Raw genomic sequence first — 20,050 nt, 5'->3', positions numbered from 1 at the left:
TTAGCAGAGTCTGGATATAATTCAGTGTCCGTAAATCCCATGAAGAGAAGCTCATCAGAATAGAGGCAATGAATTTGTGCCAGAAGAGCCTGTGACTACATTTCTTTCAATCTCTTTGGCTGTTTGTTTCAGTATACACACTCCCTGTTATTGCTTACTATTTTATGAGCTCTAATAAATGTACTTCTCAAGTTGCTCATGAATTGCTGAGTTTTAACCATTGTAAATTCACATTCTCCATCTTTTTAGTTTATGTCAGCTTGCTCTCTTTTCAAGGCTTAGAATTTTCATTAAAAAGGCAGGATCTGATTAGTCAGAGAAAGCCATGAATTATTCCTATTAAACATTCTGGTGAAAGAATTGTTAGACTTTAAAAACATTGTGTTATCTTTCTTCATGTCATTAAAAGGCATAAATATCAAAATATTCACTATAATTACTGTCATATATTTATTTTGTTCAACATTGACCTTTATATATTATAGACAAAATGTAATTTTAAAGATTTAGGCATGATTTATTACCTAGATTCTCTCCATTGGAACACTTTTCTATGCCATGGGACTTATAATACAGAAATTACCTCATAGGTAAGTTTTCAGGGACAGTTGTTAGAATTAGTGTATAAAATGATTCACATCTCTTAAATTATAGCCCTTCAGGGTTACATTTAGATTTCCTTCTTCATAGTTTTTATTTTAGAAGACTTGAGCAAATTGTTGATAAAAGGCCTCGGCCTCCCAAAGTGCTGGGATTACAGGCATGAGCCATCGCACCTGGCTAGATTGTTAAATCTCATAAATTCCCTTTCCTTCACACCATCAACCCTGTGTTTCTGCTTTTTGTTTAAAGAGTATAATCCCTCTGGAACGGAAAAGCATTGTTTGGGAGCATTATTAGTCTGTATACCCACAAGGCAGGACAAATCACGGTGTACTTTTGTAGCATCACACACAGGATCATATCTTGGGAATTTCCTTTGGGAGAATTCCTCAAATGAGCCACAGCCTCAGGGGTGCCACATTTTTTTAAATTAAAAACTTTAAAAAATTTTCAATAGCTTTTGGGGTACAAGTGTTGATATGGTTTGGATTTGTGTCCTGCCCAAATCTCATGTTGAATTGGATGAGGGTCCTGATGGGAGGTGATTGGATCATGGGGGCGGATTTCCCCCTTGCTTTTCTCATGATAGTGAGTTCTCATGAGATCTGATGGTTTAAAAGTATGTGGCAGTTCTCCCTTCTCTCTCTTTCCTGCCACCATGAGAAGAAGGCCCTTTCTTCCCCTTCACCTTCCGCCATGATTGTAAGTTTCCTGAGGCCTCCCAGTCATGCTTTCTGTTAAGCCTGAGGAACTGTGAGTCAATTAAACCTCTTTTTGTCATAAATTACTGAGTCTCAGGTAGTTCTTTACAGCAGTGTGAAATGGACTAATACAAGTGGTTTTTAGTCACATGGATGAATTGTATGGTGGTGAAGTCTGAAATTTTAGCACACCCATCACCTGAGTGGTATACATTGTACCCATTATGTAGTTTTTTATCCTTCACTCTCCATCCCAGCCTCCCACTTTGAGTCTCCAAAGTCCATTATATTATACCACTCTGTATGCTTTTGTGTATCCGTAGCTTAGCTCCCATTTATAATGGAGAACATACAATATTTGGTTTTCCATTCCTAAGTTACTTCACTTAGAACAATGGCCTCCAGGTCCATCTAAGTTGCTGCAAAAGATATTATTTTGCTCTTTTTTAGGGCTGAGTAATATTCCATGGTGCATATATCCACCACATTTCTATCATCCAGGAGTGATGCAACTGAACTGGTATTTTTTCCCCACACTAAGTCTGTCACTTTACTACCTACTTATTTATTTCTTTTTGTTTTCTAGAAGTTCCTCCTGCTAGTTTAATTGGTAAAAATATTTTAAGACCTCACCCAGGTCAATGAATATGTTGGCAATTTAAATTTAGACATGTAGTATTGGTTTGAAAAAAAAGGTCTGGAGTGAGGATTCAGTAATCCAGGCCTTTGGGATCCTGGGATAACCTGAAGAGTTATCCCAGGATTCCAAAGAATCTTAGAGAAATGTATCTTTGTCATGCTAAATGGTTTTACCCAAAGAGACCCAGGGTGTGGATGGCTCTCCCTCTAGCACCAAAATATATGGCAGCATGGATTTAGGATGCCTATGGGAAAAAGAAGCCACAGCAAAGGCACAGTCAAAATGAATGGCTAAAAAAAATTCTCATAAGCCGTTAAAACTATCTCATGCCACTTCAATTGCTATAAATTTTATAAAGAGTTAATAGAAACACATTTTTGGTGAATTGATCATTTGACAAATTGATTGCCTCTGGGAGGGCTTGTTGGGTCAGCCCCGTGTGGACCTATTTGTCTGCTGATTGTTTCTGGGTTCCCAGCTGGGCAAGGTGTCTTTAGGGTGGGTTCAATTGGCCATAGACTACCTATCAAGAAAGCTTCCTACACTATGCCCACATGGCCACAGTTTCACCAGCCAGATGGGAAACAGTATGCAATTCAACACCTTCTGCTGGTTCAAAAGGCAATCTGTCTTAATTGGATGTTATCCAAAAGCAGGTCAGAAATCACCCTGACAAGTAAAAAATTCACTCATGGTGATCACTGATCCAGGATAATAATAACCAGTCAATTTTGTATAGCTATTCAGCTGATCTATGGCTCATCTGAGTCCATGGATTTAAAAAAAATGTTGTGCCAATGTTTACTGGCATGTAAACAAAATTTTTTATTTCCCTGTGTGTTTGTGTGTGTGTGTGTGTTTTAATGGAATGCTTCACAAATGTGCCTGTTGTCTTTGCACAGGGACCATGATCATTTTCTTTGTATCATTCCAATTTTGGTATATGTGCTGCTGAGGCGAGCACTATTTCCTAGTATTGACCAAGGTCTAGAATGTGAGAAAACGACTTCCTAGAGAAAAAAAACCAACTCATTCAAGAAAGCTAGTAAACAAGTTAATTGTGAAGGCAGAATAACAACATAGAAATTTCACAGACTGTTAAGATTAGTGGCCTTTGCACCTAGGCTTGCTGTCTGTTTAGCGTTAGTTCCTTCCATGCATATATAGATTTTCTGTCTTGTGCATTTTATTATCTTGCTGTAGACTCTCCCCTTTCTAGTCTCTCTCTTAGTCTGTATCAATTGCTGTCACTTGATATCTTTTATTGATGCTGATTCTACTGAAATGAGTAGCTGCATAATAGACTAGTTCGCTTGATGTTAAATGTTGTTCTGTGCAACTAATACCCTTGTGGAGTTGAGAAATATGCTTGTGAACACAGAAATGAGTGATTTGCAGACTATCTAACTGTGTCCCAGCAAACCAGGCTGCTTAGCATCACTCTGATGTTAGTCCTTTGATTGAACTACAAAGCGTGAGAAGCACTTGTATCTAAGGTTAGATACAGTTTGGATATTTCTTCTGTATATTTCTTTAATGAGGATCAGCAGATATGGGAGTCTGATAACATATTTTATTCTGATTTACTCACAAAGGAGATGGATAAGACTACTATTTCAGAACATCTTTTCACTGAGGACCTTTAAAGCATTTACTGTGGATTAGACATTAATCCTAACCTATCTAAGACAGACCACAGGTACTTTGATTTCAAGAGAGAAGTACTGAGGCACAGAGATCAATACATCACATGCAGGCCACTTTGCTGGCTTGTGAAGCTCACAGTTTACACTTTCAGCTCTCTGGGCCCTGAATTCTTGAATGTCTTATTCCTTGTTTTTCACTAACCTTCCTAATATCCTTTTCCCTCTGCAGAGGAAGTCACTGGCAGCCTCTTTTATTTTGTGCATATGCAAAAACCAAACCAAAACAACAAAGTCATTTTTTTTTTAATACCAGCTGAGGCATTGCCTCTTTTAAAAATTAACGTTTTTATTTTGAAATAAAATCTACAGAGAAATGGGTAATACTTGCATTTACAATTTAGCAAATGATTTTGAAGTGTTCACTCTGTAACTATTCCCTTCCCACACATATTGTTGGCACCAGGAATCTCCCTCCTTATATGTTTTTGCATCGAAACTTCGTCTAATTTTTAAAATAGAATATTTTCTTTTTTTTTTTTTTGAGACAGAGTCTCGCTCTGTCACCCAGGCTGGAGTGCAGTGGTGCGATACCAGCTCACTGCAACCTCTGCCTCCCGGATTCAAGTGATTCTCATGCCTCAGCCTCCCGGGTAGCTGGGATTACAGGCACACACTACCTTGCCCAACTAATTTTTGTTTTTTTAAGTAGAGGTGAGGTTTCACCATGTTGGCCAGGCTGGTTTGGAACTCCGGACCTCATGATCCATCCACCTTGGCCTCCCAAAGTGCTGGGATTACAGGTGTGAGCCACTGCGCCCAGCCTAAAATACAATGTTTTCTAATTGTACATTTATATAATCTTCTCATAGAAAATTTGGGAAATACAAAAACAAAAGATGTAATTCTGTTACACAGGCATAACTACAGTTATATTTTGGTGCCTTTCCTTCCCATTTCTTTTTCTTTCTTTTTTTTTTTTTTTGAGACCGAGTCTTGCTCTGTTGCCCAGGCTGGAGTGCAATGGTGCGATCTCGGCTCACTGCAACCTCCACCTCCTGGGTTCAAGCAATTCTCCCGCCTCAGCCTCCTGAGTAGCTGGGATTACAGGTGTGCACCACCACGACCAGCTAATTTTTGTATTTTTAGTAGAGACGTGGTTTCACCTTGTTGGCCAAGGATGGTCTTGAACTCCTTGCCTCAAATGATCCACCCACCTTGGCTTCCCAAAGTGCTGGGATTACAAGCAAGAGCCACTGTGCCCAGCCTCTTTTCTTTTTCTTGTTAGGGTGAGAGCTGGTTACATTTATTGGTGGCAATGACTGCTTTATGGGGTGGTTCTTGGATCTTGGGGTTGATTAGCCTGTGGACTGGTTATATTTGGAGAAGAGGATTCAGGATGACACTTCTTTGTAGTTGGGAAGAGATAGGTTGAAGGTGGGAATAAATGACTTCTTTGATTTGATTAGGGCAGAGAGCTAGAATATTTATAATTTTAGGGTGTTAAAGGCTATGTTTCCTTCTAGTCTTGAGCTGTGGTAATAGAGGTAGTGTGTCACTGTTTCTCAGTACTTCAGGAATAGCTTCCCACAATATCCCAATGAGGTTTTAAGAAATAGTTATGCGTTATTTTGGTTGATGGTAGGGCTAATGATTCCACTTGAAATATTCTTGATACAGCAAACTCAAAAGCGCTCTTTTTCACTGTATTCATTTGTTAGTTCATCCATCCATCCCTCCATGCATTCATCCATCTGTCCAATTTTTAGATCTAATAGGAAATACATATACAGAACAGAAAATGAAAAAGGTACAAAAGGGTGTATGGTGAAAAGTAACTATTAATAGTTGGATTAATTAATATCGATTAATTTATGAGTATCTTGTTAATAGTCAAGTCTAACATGCTGTTAATTAGCACTACAGTAGTAGGTCAGGTGTTACCACATATCAAACTTTAAATATAGAAAATCATATAATATCAATTTAATTTTTATATCTCTGCTTTACATTAATTTAGTCAATGCACTGGGTTGTCAGAGGTAAAAAAGACCTGATGCTGGAAGAATCTGACAAGACTCATACCACCAAGATTGAAAATGAGGAATGGAATGAGCAAAGAGAAAGAAAGAAAGAGGAGCTGGCTTCAATCGCAGAGAAAACGGAGCAGAAAGAACCCAAGCCCCTAGAGAAGTCAGTCTCCCCGCAAAATTCAGATTCTTCAAGTAAGTCATGTTATATAACTGCAGAATGGAGAAGGTCTGAAATTAAAGAGCTTTGTTTATATTGCATTTATTCTTAACTTTTTCAATCTGCACAGCAGTGCCAAGTTTAAAGATTGGTTTATCATCTTAAAAGACACTTAGCATTGACACCGAAACTAGAAGGTATTCCTCAGAAGGGAAACCTTGAGACAATTCTCAGTGTCTTTGGCTTTACTGACATAATGCTAGCTAACATTGATTGAATGTTTACTATGTGCAGGAACACTCTTTACATATATTAGTTTACATTTATTATCTCATTTAATATTAATTTTATATATATTAACTTATTCTCACTACAAGCTTGTGAGGCTGATATCAATATTATTCTCATTTTATAGATGAGAAAACCAAAGGCCAGGAGGTTGAATAATTTGCTTAAAGCCATACAGCTTGTATGGGAAGGGAAAGGGGTCTGAACCAAGGCAGGTTGACTTCAGTCAGTGTTCCAAGGCATTGCCCTATCCTATGATAATGCCTTATTGAATTGAATTGAATTTTTTTTCTTTTTTGAGATGGAGTCTCACTCTGTCATCTAGGCTGGAGTGCAGTGGCATAATCTCAGCTCATTGCAACCTCTGCCTCCTGGGTTCAAGTGATTCTTGTGCCTCAGATTCCCCAGTAGCTGGGACTACAGGCGCCTGCCATGATGCCTGGCTAATTTTTGTATTTTTAGTAGAGATGGGGTTTCATCATGTTGGCCAGGCTGGTCTCAAACTCCTGACCTCAGGTGATCCTCCTGCCTGGGCCTCCCAAAGTGCTGGGATTACAGGTGTAAGCCACCATGCCCGGCCCAATAATGCCTTATCTGTAAATAGCTCTGTAGACATTCTGAATCATTTATAAATCCACTGAAGCAGAGTATTATAGAAGTTTACCTCCTGGCTACCAAGCTACACTACCTGAGTTCACATCCTAGCTCTACTACTTATTATCTGTATTACTTGGCAAAGTTACTTAACTTCTCTAGACCTCAGTTTCTGCATCTATAAAATAGGGATTATAATAGTACTTGCTCATCTAGGTGCATTGCTGTGCAGCTGTAGTCCTAGCTACTCAAGAGGCTGAGGCAGGAGGCTGGCTTGAGGCCAGGAGTTCAAAGCTGCTGTGTGTGATGATCACTCCTGTGATTAGGTGCTTGCATTCCATCCTGGGTGACATAGTGAGACTCCATCTCTTAAATAAAAAATAGTACCTTCTTATAGGGTTACCACGAGGATTAAATGGGGAGATACATACAAAATGCTTAGCACAGCAGTTCACCTCTAGGAAGCCCTAGGTAAATGTTACCTGTTTGTATCATTTGTCTATCTGGCTATCTATCTAGCCATCCAACTAGTTTGGATGTGTTATATATACACACATTGTATACACACATTGTAACTGTCCTTCAAATTATTATGTGTTGATTCTCAGGGTTGTGATGTAGCACCCTATTAGAATTTAGCCTTTAAGCAGAACGTTCCTGAACACCTTAGAACACTTGTATTCAAAAGAAGATAGTTAGATGGCTTGTGGTGGATTATAGTCTTTTGAGAAATAGTCACTTCAAATCTCTCTTTGGGGAGAACTTTTACATCTTCTCTTCTTGCTGGGAATGAAGTTCCATAGAGTTTGATTCAGATGTCTCTGTTGGTTACCCAAGAGATGGCTGTGGAGTCTGCACATTGATTGCATCACCCAGTAACTGGAAATGGTTATAATTTAACAAACTGATCAAAGGAGAAGCCCGAAATGTAGAAAAACAGTGTTTTAAGCAAACACAGGAGTACAATCACTCCCCTACATGTAAACACGATGAATGTTCAGTTCTGTGTTTCTTGAACCCCTGGGGGTTCCCCAAGTCTTTCTGTTTCTGTCAGATTCAGACCAAGTCTGTGCACACCAGAATTAGGTGTAGTGTGGGTGGGAGACACTTCAGAGACTCAGGCATGATGCTGAGGCCTCTTGAGCCCCTCTCATAGGATTCTACGAAATTTTCCTTCTTTTTAAAAAAATAGTAATTTAGATACTGAATAAAAACAAAAGTAGTATAGACTTGCTGTTAAAAAATTCAAAGAATCATATATAGCCAGGCTGCCAACCTTCTCTGCTTCTATTTCTTGAAGTAACCAAGGCTGACACTCAGGTGTGTTTCCTTCCACTATTCTCTATGCTAACACAGGTGTGTATATGTGCACTTATGAGAGCTTTAAAAGTAAAGAATGGGGTTATACTGTACACATTTCTCTGTGTTACGCAGTGGTTAAGAATGTGGGCTCAGCTTTTCACTGATGAGTTGTATGACCTTGGACAAGCTAGTTAACCCCTCTGCATCTATGTCTTCTTAGTTATATAATGGTCAAAATATTAGTGTCTACCTCATAAAATTTTTTTTTTGAGGAGTAAATAACTTAATTGTCCAGGCGCAGTGGCTCACACCTGTAGTCCTAGCAATTAGGGAGGGTGAGGTGGGCGGATTGCTTGAGGCCGGGAGTTTGAGACCAGCCTGGGCAACATGGTGAAACCATCTCTAAAAATAATATGAAAATTAGCCAGGAGTGGTGGTGTGTGCCTGTAATCCCGTTACTTGAGCCCGGGTGTGTGTGTGTGGGGGGATGTTGAGGCTGCAGTGAGCTGCGATTACACCACTGTACTCCAGCCTGGGTGACAGAATGAGATCCTGTCACACACACACACACACACACACACACACGCACAATAACTTAATATACATAAAATATTTAGACCAATACCAGGCACATCGTAAACACTTTTTTTAGTGTTAACTTTTATTATTAAGGGACTTCTCTTTAAATCCTTACATTCAGAATGAATTCCTGCTTTTTAACAGCTGATAACATTCCACAGTGTAGATATATGTTATGTCAAAGTCAAACAAAAATATAGATTCGAATCTCTATGTAAAACATTTTACTTGGGAAAATATATAAAAACTACATTGCAATTCAAGGCATACACACAGATGGGATGGTCTTTGGTGTGTCTGAAGAACAAATAAAATGTTGGGGGTTTTATTAGAAAGAGAAATGTTACATATTGTTATGAAAGAAAACTCATTGGCACTAGCAAAGTTTTGGGAGCTAGCAAGCTCTAATTGGTGAGTGATGGCAATAGGTAAAACTAGCCTTAGAGGCAAGGCAGGTCATTTCGGCAGCTGGCTTGTGATAGAATTCTTGGGTAGGCATTTGTGTCCTGAGTGCTTTTCTTTTCCTCTCCCTGGTTCTCGGCTCTAATTTACTTGGGTAATAACAGATAATGCCAATTCATATAATCAATTTTCACATATAATTTACTCAGAACAAATTGTGATGCCAGTTTTGATGTCTTCATATTGTGATATGTATGCTATTGTTTAAGAATGAAGTGGAGCCAGCTGCAGTGGCTTGGGCCTGTACTCCTAGAACTTTGGGAGGCTGAGATGGGAGGATCGCTTGAGTCCAGGAGTTCGAGACCAGCTTGAGCAACATAGCAAGAGCCCTGTCTCTACAAAATTAAAAAACCATTAGCTAGGTATGCTGGCGTGCGCCTGTAGTTCCAGCTACTTGGGAGGCTGAGGCAGAAGGATTACTTGAGCCTGGGAGTTTGAAGCTGCAGTGAGCTATGATCCTGCCATTGAACTCCAGCCTGGGTGACAGAGCAAGACCCTGTGTCTCCGTGTCAAAAAAAAAAAAAAAAAAAAAAAAAAAAAAGAATGAAGTGGAGGGAATGGGAATCATTGTTCTTTTTTTTTTCGAAACAGAGTTTCACTCTTGTTGCCCAGGCTGGAGTGCAGTGGCACTGTCTCGGCTCACTGCAATCTCCACCTCCTGGGTTCAAGCGATTCTCCTGCCTCAGCCTCCCAAGTAGCTGGGATTACAGGCACCCGCCACCACACCTGGCTAATTTTCATAGTTTTAGTAGAGATGGGGTTTCACCATGTTGCCCAGGCTGGTTTAGAACTCCTGACCTCAGGTGATCTGCCCACTTTGGCCTCCCAAAGTGCTAAGATTACAGACATGAGCCACTGCACCCAACTGGGAATCATTGTTCTAAAAAGCTGTTGTTGGAGAATTATGAAATTCTGCCAAAGGTTGCATTTACAAGTATTTTCTTTATGCTGTTTAAAAGATTATTGGCTTTTCTGACTAGTGCCTTAAAGCTGGATTTGGATATATCAAAGTGCTGTTGCATGATTATTTATGATTTCGTTTTACTGCAGTGTAAATTTTTATAATGTCAGCATTTAAGAAATATTATTCCCGTCAACTTTACCAAGCCCTGAGTGGCTTCTTATATATTACTTTTCAGCATATTTGCTAATTTTCTCAAGCAGTGCTAGATATTCACTTTGGAATTTGCCTTTTGATGTCTCTTCTGTGATGAGCAGCCACCAAATAGCCCCCACCACATTCTAATTCTTTATTGCAAAAAGTAAAATATGGAGCACTGCATCTGAAAACCACTGTGCGAGACAATCTCATTTTTACTTTCTTTCTGCTTAAATATGCAATAAATATGTCTTCTGATAAATACAGTTCTAGAATAAAATAGTTTTGTGTAACATCTTGGAGTAAAAAAGAGAAAGAAATTTTTTTTTTTTTTTAGACAGAGTCTTGCTTTGTTGCCCAGGCTGGAGTGCAGTGGCACCACCTCGGCTCACTGCAACCTCTGCCTCCCGGGTCAAGCTATTCTCCTGCCTCAGCCTGCCAAGTAGCTGGGATTACAGGCACCTGCCACCATGCCCGGCTAATTTTTTGTGTTTTTAGTAGAGACGGAGTTTCACCATGTTGGCCAGGCTGGTCTCGAACTCCTGACCTCGTGATCTGCCCACCTCGGCCCACCAAAGCACTGGGATTACAGGCATGAGCCGCCGCGTCCCACCAAGAAAAATTTAAATGTACGCAATGATTTTGGTGTGCTGCCGTGTCCCTGGGCACTACCTTCCTAGGCATTGCCAACCTTGTGGCTCCAGCCACAAACATTGTGACTCTGCCAGAGGGCTTGCTCTGGCAATGGAGCCTACTTGGCAGCAAATCAGCAGGCAGTAAGTGTCAGGGAGTAAATGCCCTTTGGATGACAATAATGAGTGGAAGTGGGAAGCTAAATTCTCCAGGTCCTTCACCCCTCACGTGAGATAACTCTAAGAAGTTTTATATTATCTCCCAGGGTTCCCCAGTGGGATCATTTGCAGTTACCCATGGCAGTAACTTGTTTGATAATGTACCTTTTATAGCTTTGGTTCTCATTCTGCTAAGGTGCCACCTGGGATCACCTCCCAAATTAGCCACTTTGTTTCAAATTTTTTTTTTTTTTTTTTTTGAGACAGAGTCTCTCTCTGTCACCCAGGCTGGAGTGCAGTGGTGTGATCACGACTCACTGCAGCCTCGACCTCCTAGGCTCAGATGATCCTCCCACCTTCGCCCCCAAATAGCTGGGACTGCAGGTGTGCACCACCATATCCGGCTAATTTTTTATAGAGATGGGGTTTCGCCATGTTGCCCAGGCTGGTCTCAAACTCCTGAGGTCAAGTGATCCATTGGCCTCAGCCTCCCAAAGTGCTGGGATTATAGGTGTGGGCCACTGTGCCCAACCTGTTTCAAGTTCTTGTCTGCATGTCTATTTCTACGGGAACCCTAACTAGAAACATCTTTTTTTTTTTTTTTTTTTTTTTTTTTTACAGTCTCGCTCTGTCGCCCAGGCTGGAGTGCAGTGGCGTGATCCTGGCTCACTGCAACCTCCGCCTCCTGGGTTCAAGCGATTCTCCTGCCTCAGCCTCCTGAGTAGCTGGGATTACAGGCGTGTGCTACCACGCCCAGCGAATTTTTGTATTTTTAGTAGAGACGGGGTTTCACCATGTTGGTCAGGCTGGTCTCGAATTCCCAACCTTGTGATCTGCCCGCCTCGGCTTCCCGACGTGCTGGGATCACAGGCGTGAGCCACCGCACCTGGCCAGAAACTACATCTTTTTAAACAAAAATGACACTTACTTACTATATAAAATGTGAGAAAATATAATCAAGCAAAAGGAAGAACATATAACTCATAATTTTATCATTTAGAGAAATATGTATTATCGATATTTTGGTATATTTTCATTTGTGTTAGTATATCTAAAAGGATCATACTGTACATATTTTGTGAGTAAGTTTTAATTATAGGAACAATTATAGCAATCAGAAACAATTTCCTTTTTGCTTTTTCCCCAAATGAAAATTCTTCAGATTTGTTTTCTCCAATAATTCTTTAAAAAGTGTCAGTGTAATCTGTTTTTCTGAGATAACCATTGTTAACTATTCTGTATATGCTTTTTCTGACTACATATTTATATACTATATTAAAATATCAATGGAAGTGTATTTTATATATTATTCTGTAACCTGCTTTTTCATTAGCAATATTATTAACATAAAAAGACAAAAAGCATAGATGTTTACTGCAGAAAAATAAGAAAGTACAGATAAACAAAAAAGAGTATAAAAAATGAAAATTGGCCGGGCACGGTGGCTGACGCCTGTAATCCCAGCACTTTGGGAGGCTGAGGCGGGCGGATCACCTGAGGTCAGGAATTTGAGACCAGCCTGACCAACATTGAGAAACCCCGATTCTACTAAAAATACAAAAATTAGCCGGGTGTGGTGGCTCATGCCTGTAATCCCAGCACTCGGGAGGCTAAGGCAGGAGAATCGCTTGAACCCGGGAGGCGGAGGTTGTGGTGAGCTGAGATCGCGCCATCGCACTCCAGCCTGGGCAACAAGAGCGAAACTCCGTTTCAGAATAGGAAAAAAAAAAAAAAAAAAAAAAAAAGGAAAATCACATCTATTGTAACAATCCAGGGATAAATACTATTAATTTTGGTGTACCTTTTCTTATCTGTTTGTTTGTTTTTTGAGAGAGTGTCACTCTATTACCCAGGCTTGAGTGCAGTGGCACCCTCTCGGCTCACTGCAATCTCCCCCTCTGGGGCTCAAGTAATCCTCTTGTCTTAGTCTCCTGAGTAGCTGGGACCACGGGCACATACCACCACGCCCGCCTAATTTTTTGTGTTTTTTTTTAGAGACGGGGTTTTGCCATGTTGCCCATGCTGTTCTCGAACTCCTGAGCTCAAGAGAGGCACCTGCCTCGGCCTCCCAAAGTGCTAGGATTACAAGCCTGAGCCACCACGCTGGGCCTTCTTTTTTTAGACTTAAAAAATTTCACATAAATATTCATGTAAATAATGAGTTTAGGAATGAGATCATACTATATAAACAGTTTTGTTAACTGTCACTTAGCAATATGCTATGGGCATTTTTCTATGATGGTAAATGTTAAAATATTGTTAATGACGATATCAAAACCTTTTAACCAGCTTTCATTTGCTAAAGTTTAAAATGTTTCTTGGTTTGCAAAAAAAATTTATAAATGGTATCATTATAAACATCCTTACAGTTAAATCGTTGGGTGCATCCATTATTATTTCCTTAGGATACATTTCAAGAAGTAAAATTATTGGACCAAAGGTTTATACTTTTTTTTTTTTTTGAGACAGAATCTCGCTCTGTCGCCCAGGCCTGAGTGCAGTGGCGCTATCTCGGCTCACTGCAACCTCCGCATGCCGGGTTCACGCCATTCTCCTGCCTCAGCCTCCCGAGTAGCTGGGACTACAGGCGCCCGCCACCACGCCCGGCTAATTTTTTGTATTTTTAGTAGAGACGGGGTTTCACCGTGTTAGCCAGGATGGTCTTGATCTCCTGACCTCGTGATCTGCCTGCCTTGGCCTCCCAAAGTGCTGGGATTACAGGCGTGAGCCACTGCGCCTGGCAAAGGTTTATACATTTTAACGAGTTTGATAAATATTGCCAAATTGCCTGCCAGAGGAGTTTTGCCAATTTATACTTCTAGTAGGGAAGGAAAATTACCTTCTTTTCCTCTGGTTTTCAACAATGTTGTTTATTATAACTAAAGAAAAATCTTATTACCATGGAATTCAATTATAGTACTTGTATTTCAAGCGATCCTTTTGCCATTGACGTTTAACTTTTGAAAGGTTTTTGAAAACTGTGTAATTTGTTTCGAATTTCTTTGCATGTGAATTGTCAAATTCCCCACCACCAGAGGCATCTATGTATTTCCTCTTATTAAGTATTTAAGCATGTGAGGTCTTATAATCCATATAAATTGTAATTCGTGTTCATAAGAATTCCAGTCTAAGTTAATCCATTTCTCTAAGATGTTAATAATTCATACCAAAGTCTTACCCTTACATTGTACCTGCTGCAGTGAAATATTATCCCCAAGCTGTTTTACTATAACAAGATCAACTTTTCCTACTTCTGATTTTAAATATTTACTTTCTTTCCTTTAAAGGTTTTTCAGATGTGAATGGTTGGCACCTTCGTTTCCGCTGGTCCAAGGATGCTCCCTCAGAACTCCTGAGGAAGTTCAGAAACTATGAAATATGAAATATCTCTGCTTCAAAAAATGAGGAAGAGCAAGACTGTCCCCTATGCTGCCAACATGCAGTCTTTGTTTATGTCTTAAAAATGTCATGTTTATGTCATGTCTGTGAATTGCTGAGTACTAATTGATTCCTCCATCCTTGAATCAGTTCTCATAATGCTTTTTAAATGAGAAAAATTCAGAAGACGAATTTCTTCCAATATTTAAATAAATTAAAGCTCTTAGATACAGAGTAGGTTGTATTATATGCTTTTTCCTATTAATACTACTTATAGAAATCCATTAAAAAATCAATCTCTGTACAGTGTATTTAAATATTTCATTGACATACTGTGATCTCTATTAGTGATGGATGTACAAAAATTGTTTTCTTACCCTTGACTTACAATGAAATGTGAAATTACTTGTCTGAACCCCGTGGGGAAAAATAAATAATTTTCCCAAAGTTCATAAATGAATTTATAATTCAATTTTTTTTAGGGTCTTGCTCTGTCACCCAGGCTATGCAGTTGCATAATCATAGCTCAATACAACCTCAAACTCCTGGGCTCAAATTATCCTCCTACCTCAGCCTCCCTAGTAGCTGGGACTAGAGGCACATGCCACCGTGTCTGGCCAATTTTTTATTTTCTGTAGAGGTGAGGTCTTGCTATGTTGCCCAAGCTAGTCTTGTACTCCTGGCCTCAAGTGATCCTCCCATCTTGGCCTCCCAAAGTGCTCAGAATACAGGCATGAGACATCATGCCCGGCCTTGATGGTATTTAAAAATAATTTGAATAGATATTTCTAACCTAATTTTAAAAGTTATGATTTATTTGAGGAAAAAAATATATGTATATATATATTTTTGAGATGGAGTCTCACTCTGTCACCCAGGCTGGAATGCAGTAGCATGATCTCGGCTCACTGCAACCTCTGTCCCTTGGGTTCAAGTGATTCTCCTGCCTCAGCCTCCCAAGTAGCTGGGATTACAGGTGCCTGCCACCATACCTGGCTAATTTTTGTATTTTTAGTAGAGACAGGGCTTCACCATCTTGGCCAGGCTGGTCTTGAACTCCTGACATTGTGATCCACTCGCCTCGGCCTCCCAAAGTGCTGGGATTACAGGTGTGAGCCACTGCGCCCAGCTGGAAATTATGTTTTTACAAGATTTCTTGTGCTATATAAGCAAGTGATTTTTTTTTTTTTTGATATGGAGTCTCGCTATGTCTCCCAGTCTGGAGTTCAGTGTCGTGATCTCAGCTCACTGCAACCTCCGCCTCCCAGGTTCAAGCGATCCTCCTGCCTCAGCCTCCTGAGTAGCTATGATTACAGGAGTGTGCCACCGCCCCCAGCTATTTTTTTTGTATTTTTAGTAGAGACGGTGTTTCACCATGTTGACCAGGCTGGTATCAAACTCCTGACCTCAAGTGATCTGCCCACCTCAGCCTCCCAAAGTGCTGGGATTACAGGCATGAGCCACTGTGCCTGGCCGCAAATGATAAATTTATAAATTACATTCTAACTATGAAAATGAACCTGTTAGGTAATAGAACTTCTTTAGGTTGGAATTATTGATGAAAACACGTAGTCCATATTTACTTTTTAGCTTGCAAACAAGTGAATGAAAAATAAAGAAAAAAAAAGGAATTTAGAGTAGAGGTTCCTTAGTCAGTGACAGAGTTTTCACTGGGCTACAGCACACTGAGAAAGATAAGAGTATAGTAAGTGCTGTGGTCTGAATGTTTATGTTCCTCCCAAATTCACATGTTGAAATCCTAACACCCAAGGTGATGGTATTAGGAGGTGATGCCTTTGGGAGGTGATTATGTCACGCGGGCTCACCCTCATGAATGGGATTAGTGCTCTTATGAAAGAGGATTGAGAAAGAGAGACCCCTTGCATTCCTTCCACCATGTGAGGACACAGCAGGAAGTCACCATCTGTAAGCCAGAAAGTGGGGCCTCACCAGATAATGAATCTGCCCTGATCTTGGACTTCCCGGTCTCCAGAAATGTGAGAAACAAAATATTGTTGTTTATAAGCTACCCAGTTTATGGTATTTTGTTAAGTAGCCCAGTGGACTAAGACAACAACTTTGTTTTCCATTTTTTTCCCACTCCCCTCCCCCACAGGCAGTGTCCTTTAAAAAGCTAAATTTATTCAGTATAAAGGGCTGTCTGTTATTCAGATGTCATGTCCTTCCAACCATTGTAGCTTATTTATTTATTTATTTATTTATTTTTATTTTTTTGAGACGGAGTCTCTCTCTGTTGCCCAGGCTGGAGTACAGTGGCACAGTCTCGGCTCACTGCAACCTCCGCCTCCAGGGTTCAAGCAATTCTCCCTGGCTCAGCCTCCTGAGTAGCTAGGATTGCAGGTGCCCGCCACCACGACTGGCTAATTCTTGTATTTTTAGTAGTTACTCAGGGTTTTACCATGTTGACCAGTCTGGTCTCAAACTCCTGATCTCAGGTGATCCACCTGCCTCAGCCTCTCAAAGTGCTGGGATTACAGGCATGAGCTACCGCCCCCGGCCACCTGTTTTTTTTTTTTTTTTAACTTAAATTTTTGTAAATTATTTTGTTTCTTCCATGGTGATTTAGAGGGACTATCTTCAAACCAGCCATAAATAATATCTGGCTATTTTGTAACCAATTGAGTACTTTGTTGCACAATAAGCCACCTCACATCTTTCAGCAAGAAATACATTAAATTTGAATAGTAAAGACGTTACACAGTGAATTAGGACACGATTAAAATTTGCTTTAAATATTTCTTTGGGGGAAGGGACACCACACTTCTACTCAATGAAGAGGAACATTTTTACATTTCAGAGGTCTTTTATTATTTTTTACACCTATTATGCCATGAATTCATAGGGAATAGGTTCCAGCAGCTCAGGCGCCTTCCCATTGGTTCCCACAAAGTGCACTTCTCCGGGTGGAGCAGGCTGGCGCTTCAGTTGAACCCAGGAACCTTTCTCATTGGCTTCCTTCTTTTTCTGATCATTTTCCTTCACGCGTTTCAGGAAGCTATCTCGGCTTTTAGAGTGTTTAATGTGCTCAATACATACATTAATTCTCCTGGCAAGAATCTTGCCCTTAACTCGTGTGTTTATAACAATGCCAACAGCATGCAGTAACACTGTAGACTCTTCCGGTTTTGCCCTGGTAACACTTGCGGGGCATTCCTTTTTGAACAGTACCCATTCCCTTATGCATACAATGTCACCTTTCTAATAGATTCGCATATACGGGGTCAAAGGAACAAGTCCATGTTTTCTAAAAGGCCTAGAGAACATCTATGGGTGCCTCTCCTCTTTACCTTTGTGTTTGTTATTTTGGCGAATTACTGGATGAGAGCGGTTCCCGCCAAAAGGCAACAATTGCCTGTTATAATGCCTGCCTCACCCATGTAGGCACCCAAATAAATACCATATTGAACAAGTGAATTTTTGAATCTAAGAATCAGGGTTTTATTTATTTTTTTCTCTTTCCCCAGACTGTCTGATTTATAACACTGATGACTTTTAATGACTTGTCAAAGGCAAAAACACTTCACTCCCACATTCCACTCTATTTTTGTTACAGACTCATTTCCCAATTGTCGACAAGATTGAGCACCAGCTCTTGTTTACTTTTCTCTCCCATAATGCCTGAAGCCTCCAACATGAAAAAGAGACATTGCTCCACTTTAAAGGAGGTTTATGGTGGGGCAGGCTTGTACTAAGCACTTTATATACTTGATCCCATTTAACTTAGTAGCAGACCTTTTAAACTTAAACACTTAAAAATACTCCCCTGAACTCAAAGTATAAAAAGGGAGGGGACTGTGCTGTGATAATGCAGTCTTTTGAATGGAAAGTAAGAAGAAAACAGGACGTTTCTTCAATAATTCAGTTCAGTTCCCCGGTGTGTCCAGCAGAACTATAATTGGGTGTACATATATAGAATAGCGCACTTTCAACGCCACTTATTTTTGCATTGTGGCTCAACTTCATGCTACAGCAAACTCATTATGAAAAGATATTTCTACTTAATGATTATTAACCTCTAAGATCAGCAGCTCTAAATGAAGACATTTTCTCTTATATTTGATACTGACTGAATGAGACACATACTTCCTGAGAATATTATGTGATAAATATACTAGCATTTGTGTAGGATACACACACACACACACATATATATCATACACAATACACATATTTTGTAGAGATGGGGTCTTGCTGTATTGCCCAGGCTGGTCTCAAACTCTTGGCCTCAAGTGATCCTTCTGCCTTGGCTTCCCAAAGTGCTGGGATTTTAGGTGTGAGCCACAACACCTGGCCTGTGTAGCATATAAAAAGGCTTATGCCATGTTTATGCACTCAAGGAGCTGATATTCCAGTGAAGTAAGACAGGTATGTGAATATCTGTCAGTTTAAAAGGAGTGTACTGAATTAGTTTAAATATGTAATGTGCTTAGAACATGAGGAGTAAGCACTGTGTGTATTAGTTCCCATTCTTACTGCATTAGTGTGTGTTGAGGCACTATTTCTTGCATATCTTTCCTTAGATATCCCATGCATTTACACACATGTATGTGTTTCTGTTCTTTACGCAAATGGTAGCACAGTATATCCGCTGCTGAATAACTCCCATTTACTCAGTTAATATATCTTGGGAGTTTTTTCATTTTAGTGTGTGAATGCTACTTTATTCTTTTTACCTGCTACTTAGCATTCCATTGTGTGGATAAACCATACTTTTTTCTTTTCTTTTCTTTTCTTTTGTTTGAGACAGAGCTTCACTCTTGTCGCCCAGGCTGGAGTGCAATGGCGCCATCTCGGCTCACTGCAAGCTTTGCCTCCCGGTTTCGAGCGATTCTCCTGCCTTAGCCTCCTAGGTAGCTGGGATTACAGGTGCCCACCACCATGCCCAGCTAAGTTTTGGAACCACACTCTTTTTTTTTTTAACTTGTCCCTATTGATGCCTTTTCAAGCTATTTACAATTTTTTTGCAATCACAAATAGCACTGTAATGAACAGCTTTGTAAAAAGTATTTCTTCTATGTAAAGTATACCTGTAGGATAAATGCCTAGCACTGGAATTTCTGGATTAAAGAGTATGTATGTGCATTTAGAATTTGATTACCATATTCTCAGGAAAGCAATAGGAGCAATTTGACAGGTTTCAGAGATCTTAGGGCCACTGGATTAAAAAACCCAGGAAACAATGCTTATTCATTGAGATTCTTGCCTTTAGATTTTTTTTCACTCTAGACTGGACTTTGTTGAGTGGCTCAGTGTGAAGCACTGTGCTTATGGAATAATTTACCCATCATCTTTCCTAGCCCCTAATACCAGAGACTGCCCAAGATATAAAGCAATAATAAAACCAGAGTACACATTTCTTCTGGCACCTTCCACAGAGAGAGAGGAGAACAGGTTTTTTGTTTTTTTTTCAGTGCTGTGGCTACTTGCCTTCTGGGTATCCTGAAATGTTGAAATACAATTCTAGAACGTTTTTATTCTTTTAAGTAAAGGGAAATTCAACAGAGCAATGCTGGGAAGCCTAGGCAGAATTCACAATTTCCAATGAATACAAATAATTTTCAGTACCTGGACATATTCCCAGCCTGACAAAAATATGCTCCTTGGTGAGCAAATCAGAAATACAGAAAAGACTTTGCAGATATTCCTTCTATATCACAGAGCTGGATAAGGAGAAGATAAGGTTGTTTTCCTGCTTATGAATTTTCATATCCTTTCGCTGCCCAGATCTGATGGTGGTTACAAGATCAATCACAGCAGCA

General features: G+C 40.0%; 1 protein-coding gene and 1 non-coding gene across 8 annotated transcripts in view; one reads left to right on the top strand and one right to left on the bottom strand.

The window, feature by feature from the left end:
* The window catches only part of DNAJC12 (DnaJ heat shock protein family (Hsp40) member C12), a 53,501-nt gene extending 38,771 nt beyond the window's left edge, over positions 1 to 14,730 (top strand). For all 7 annotated transcript variants that reach the window (XM_009458549.5, XM_009458548.5, XM_054660132.2 and 4 more), the window contains 2 exons: positions 5,608 to 5,812; positions 14,180 to 14,730. In XM_009458549.5, coding sequence (XP_009456824.1) covers positions 5,608 to 5,812; positions 14,180 to 14,274 — 300 coding nt within the window. In that variant the 3' untranslated portion in view covers positions 14,275 to 14,730. The remainder of the gene's footprint in view (positions 1 to 5,607; positions 5,813 to 14,179) is intronic.
* On the bottom strand, positions 2,802 to 2,908 carry LOC112204648 (U6 spliceosomal RNA). Its single transcript, XR_002938321.1, has one exon. It is a non-coding gene; the product is annotated as a U6 spliceosomal RNA (small nuclear RNA).
* Positions 14,731 to 20,050: the final 5,320 nt, after the last annotated feature.

Source organism: Pan troglodytes, chromosome 8 (genome assembly GCF_028858775.2).
Source record: "Pan troglodytes isolate AG18354 chromosome 8, NHGRI_mPanTro3-v2.0_pri, whole genome shotgun sequence".
In the NCBI taxonomy this organism is placed as follows: Eukaryota; Metazoa; Chordata; class Mammalia; order Primates; family Hominidae; genus Pan; species Pan troglodytes.
This window is presented reverse-complemented; position numbering and strand designations above follow the sequence as displayed.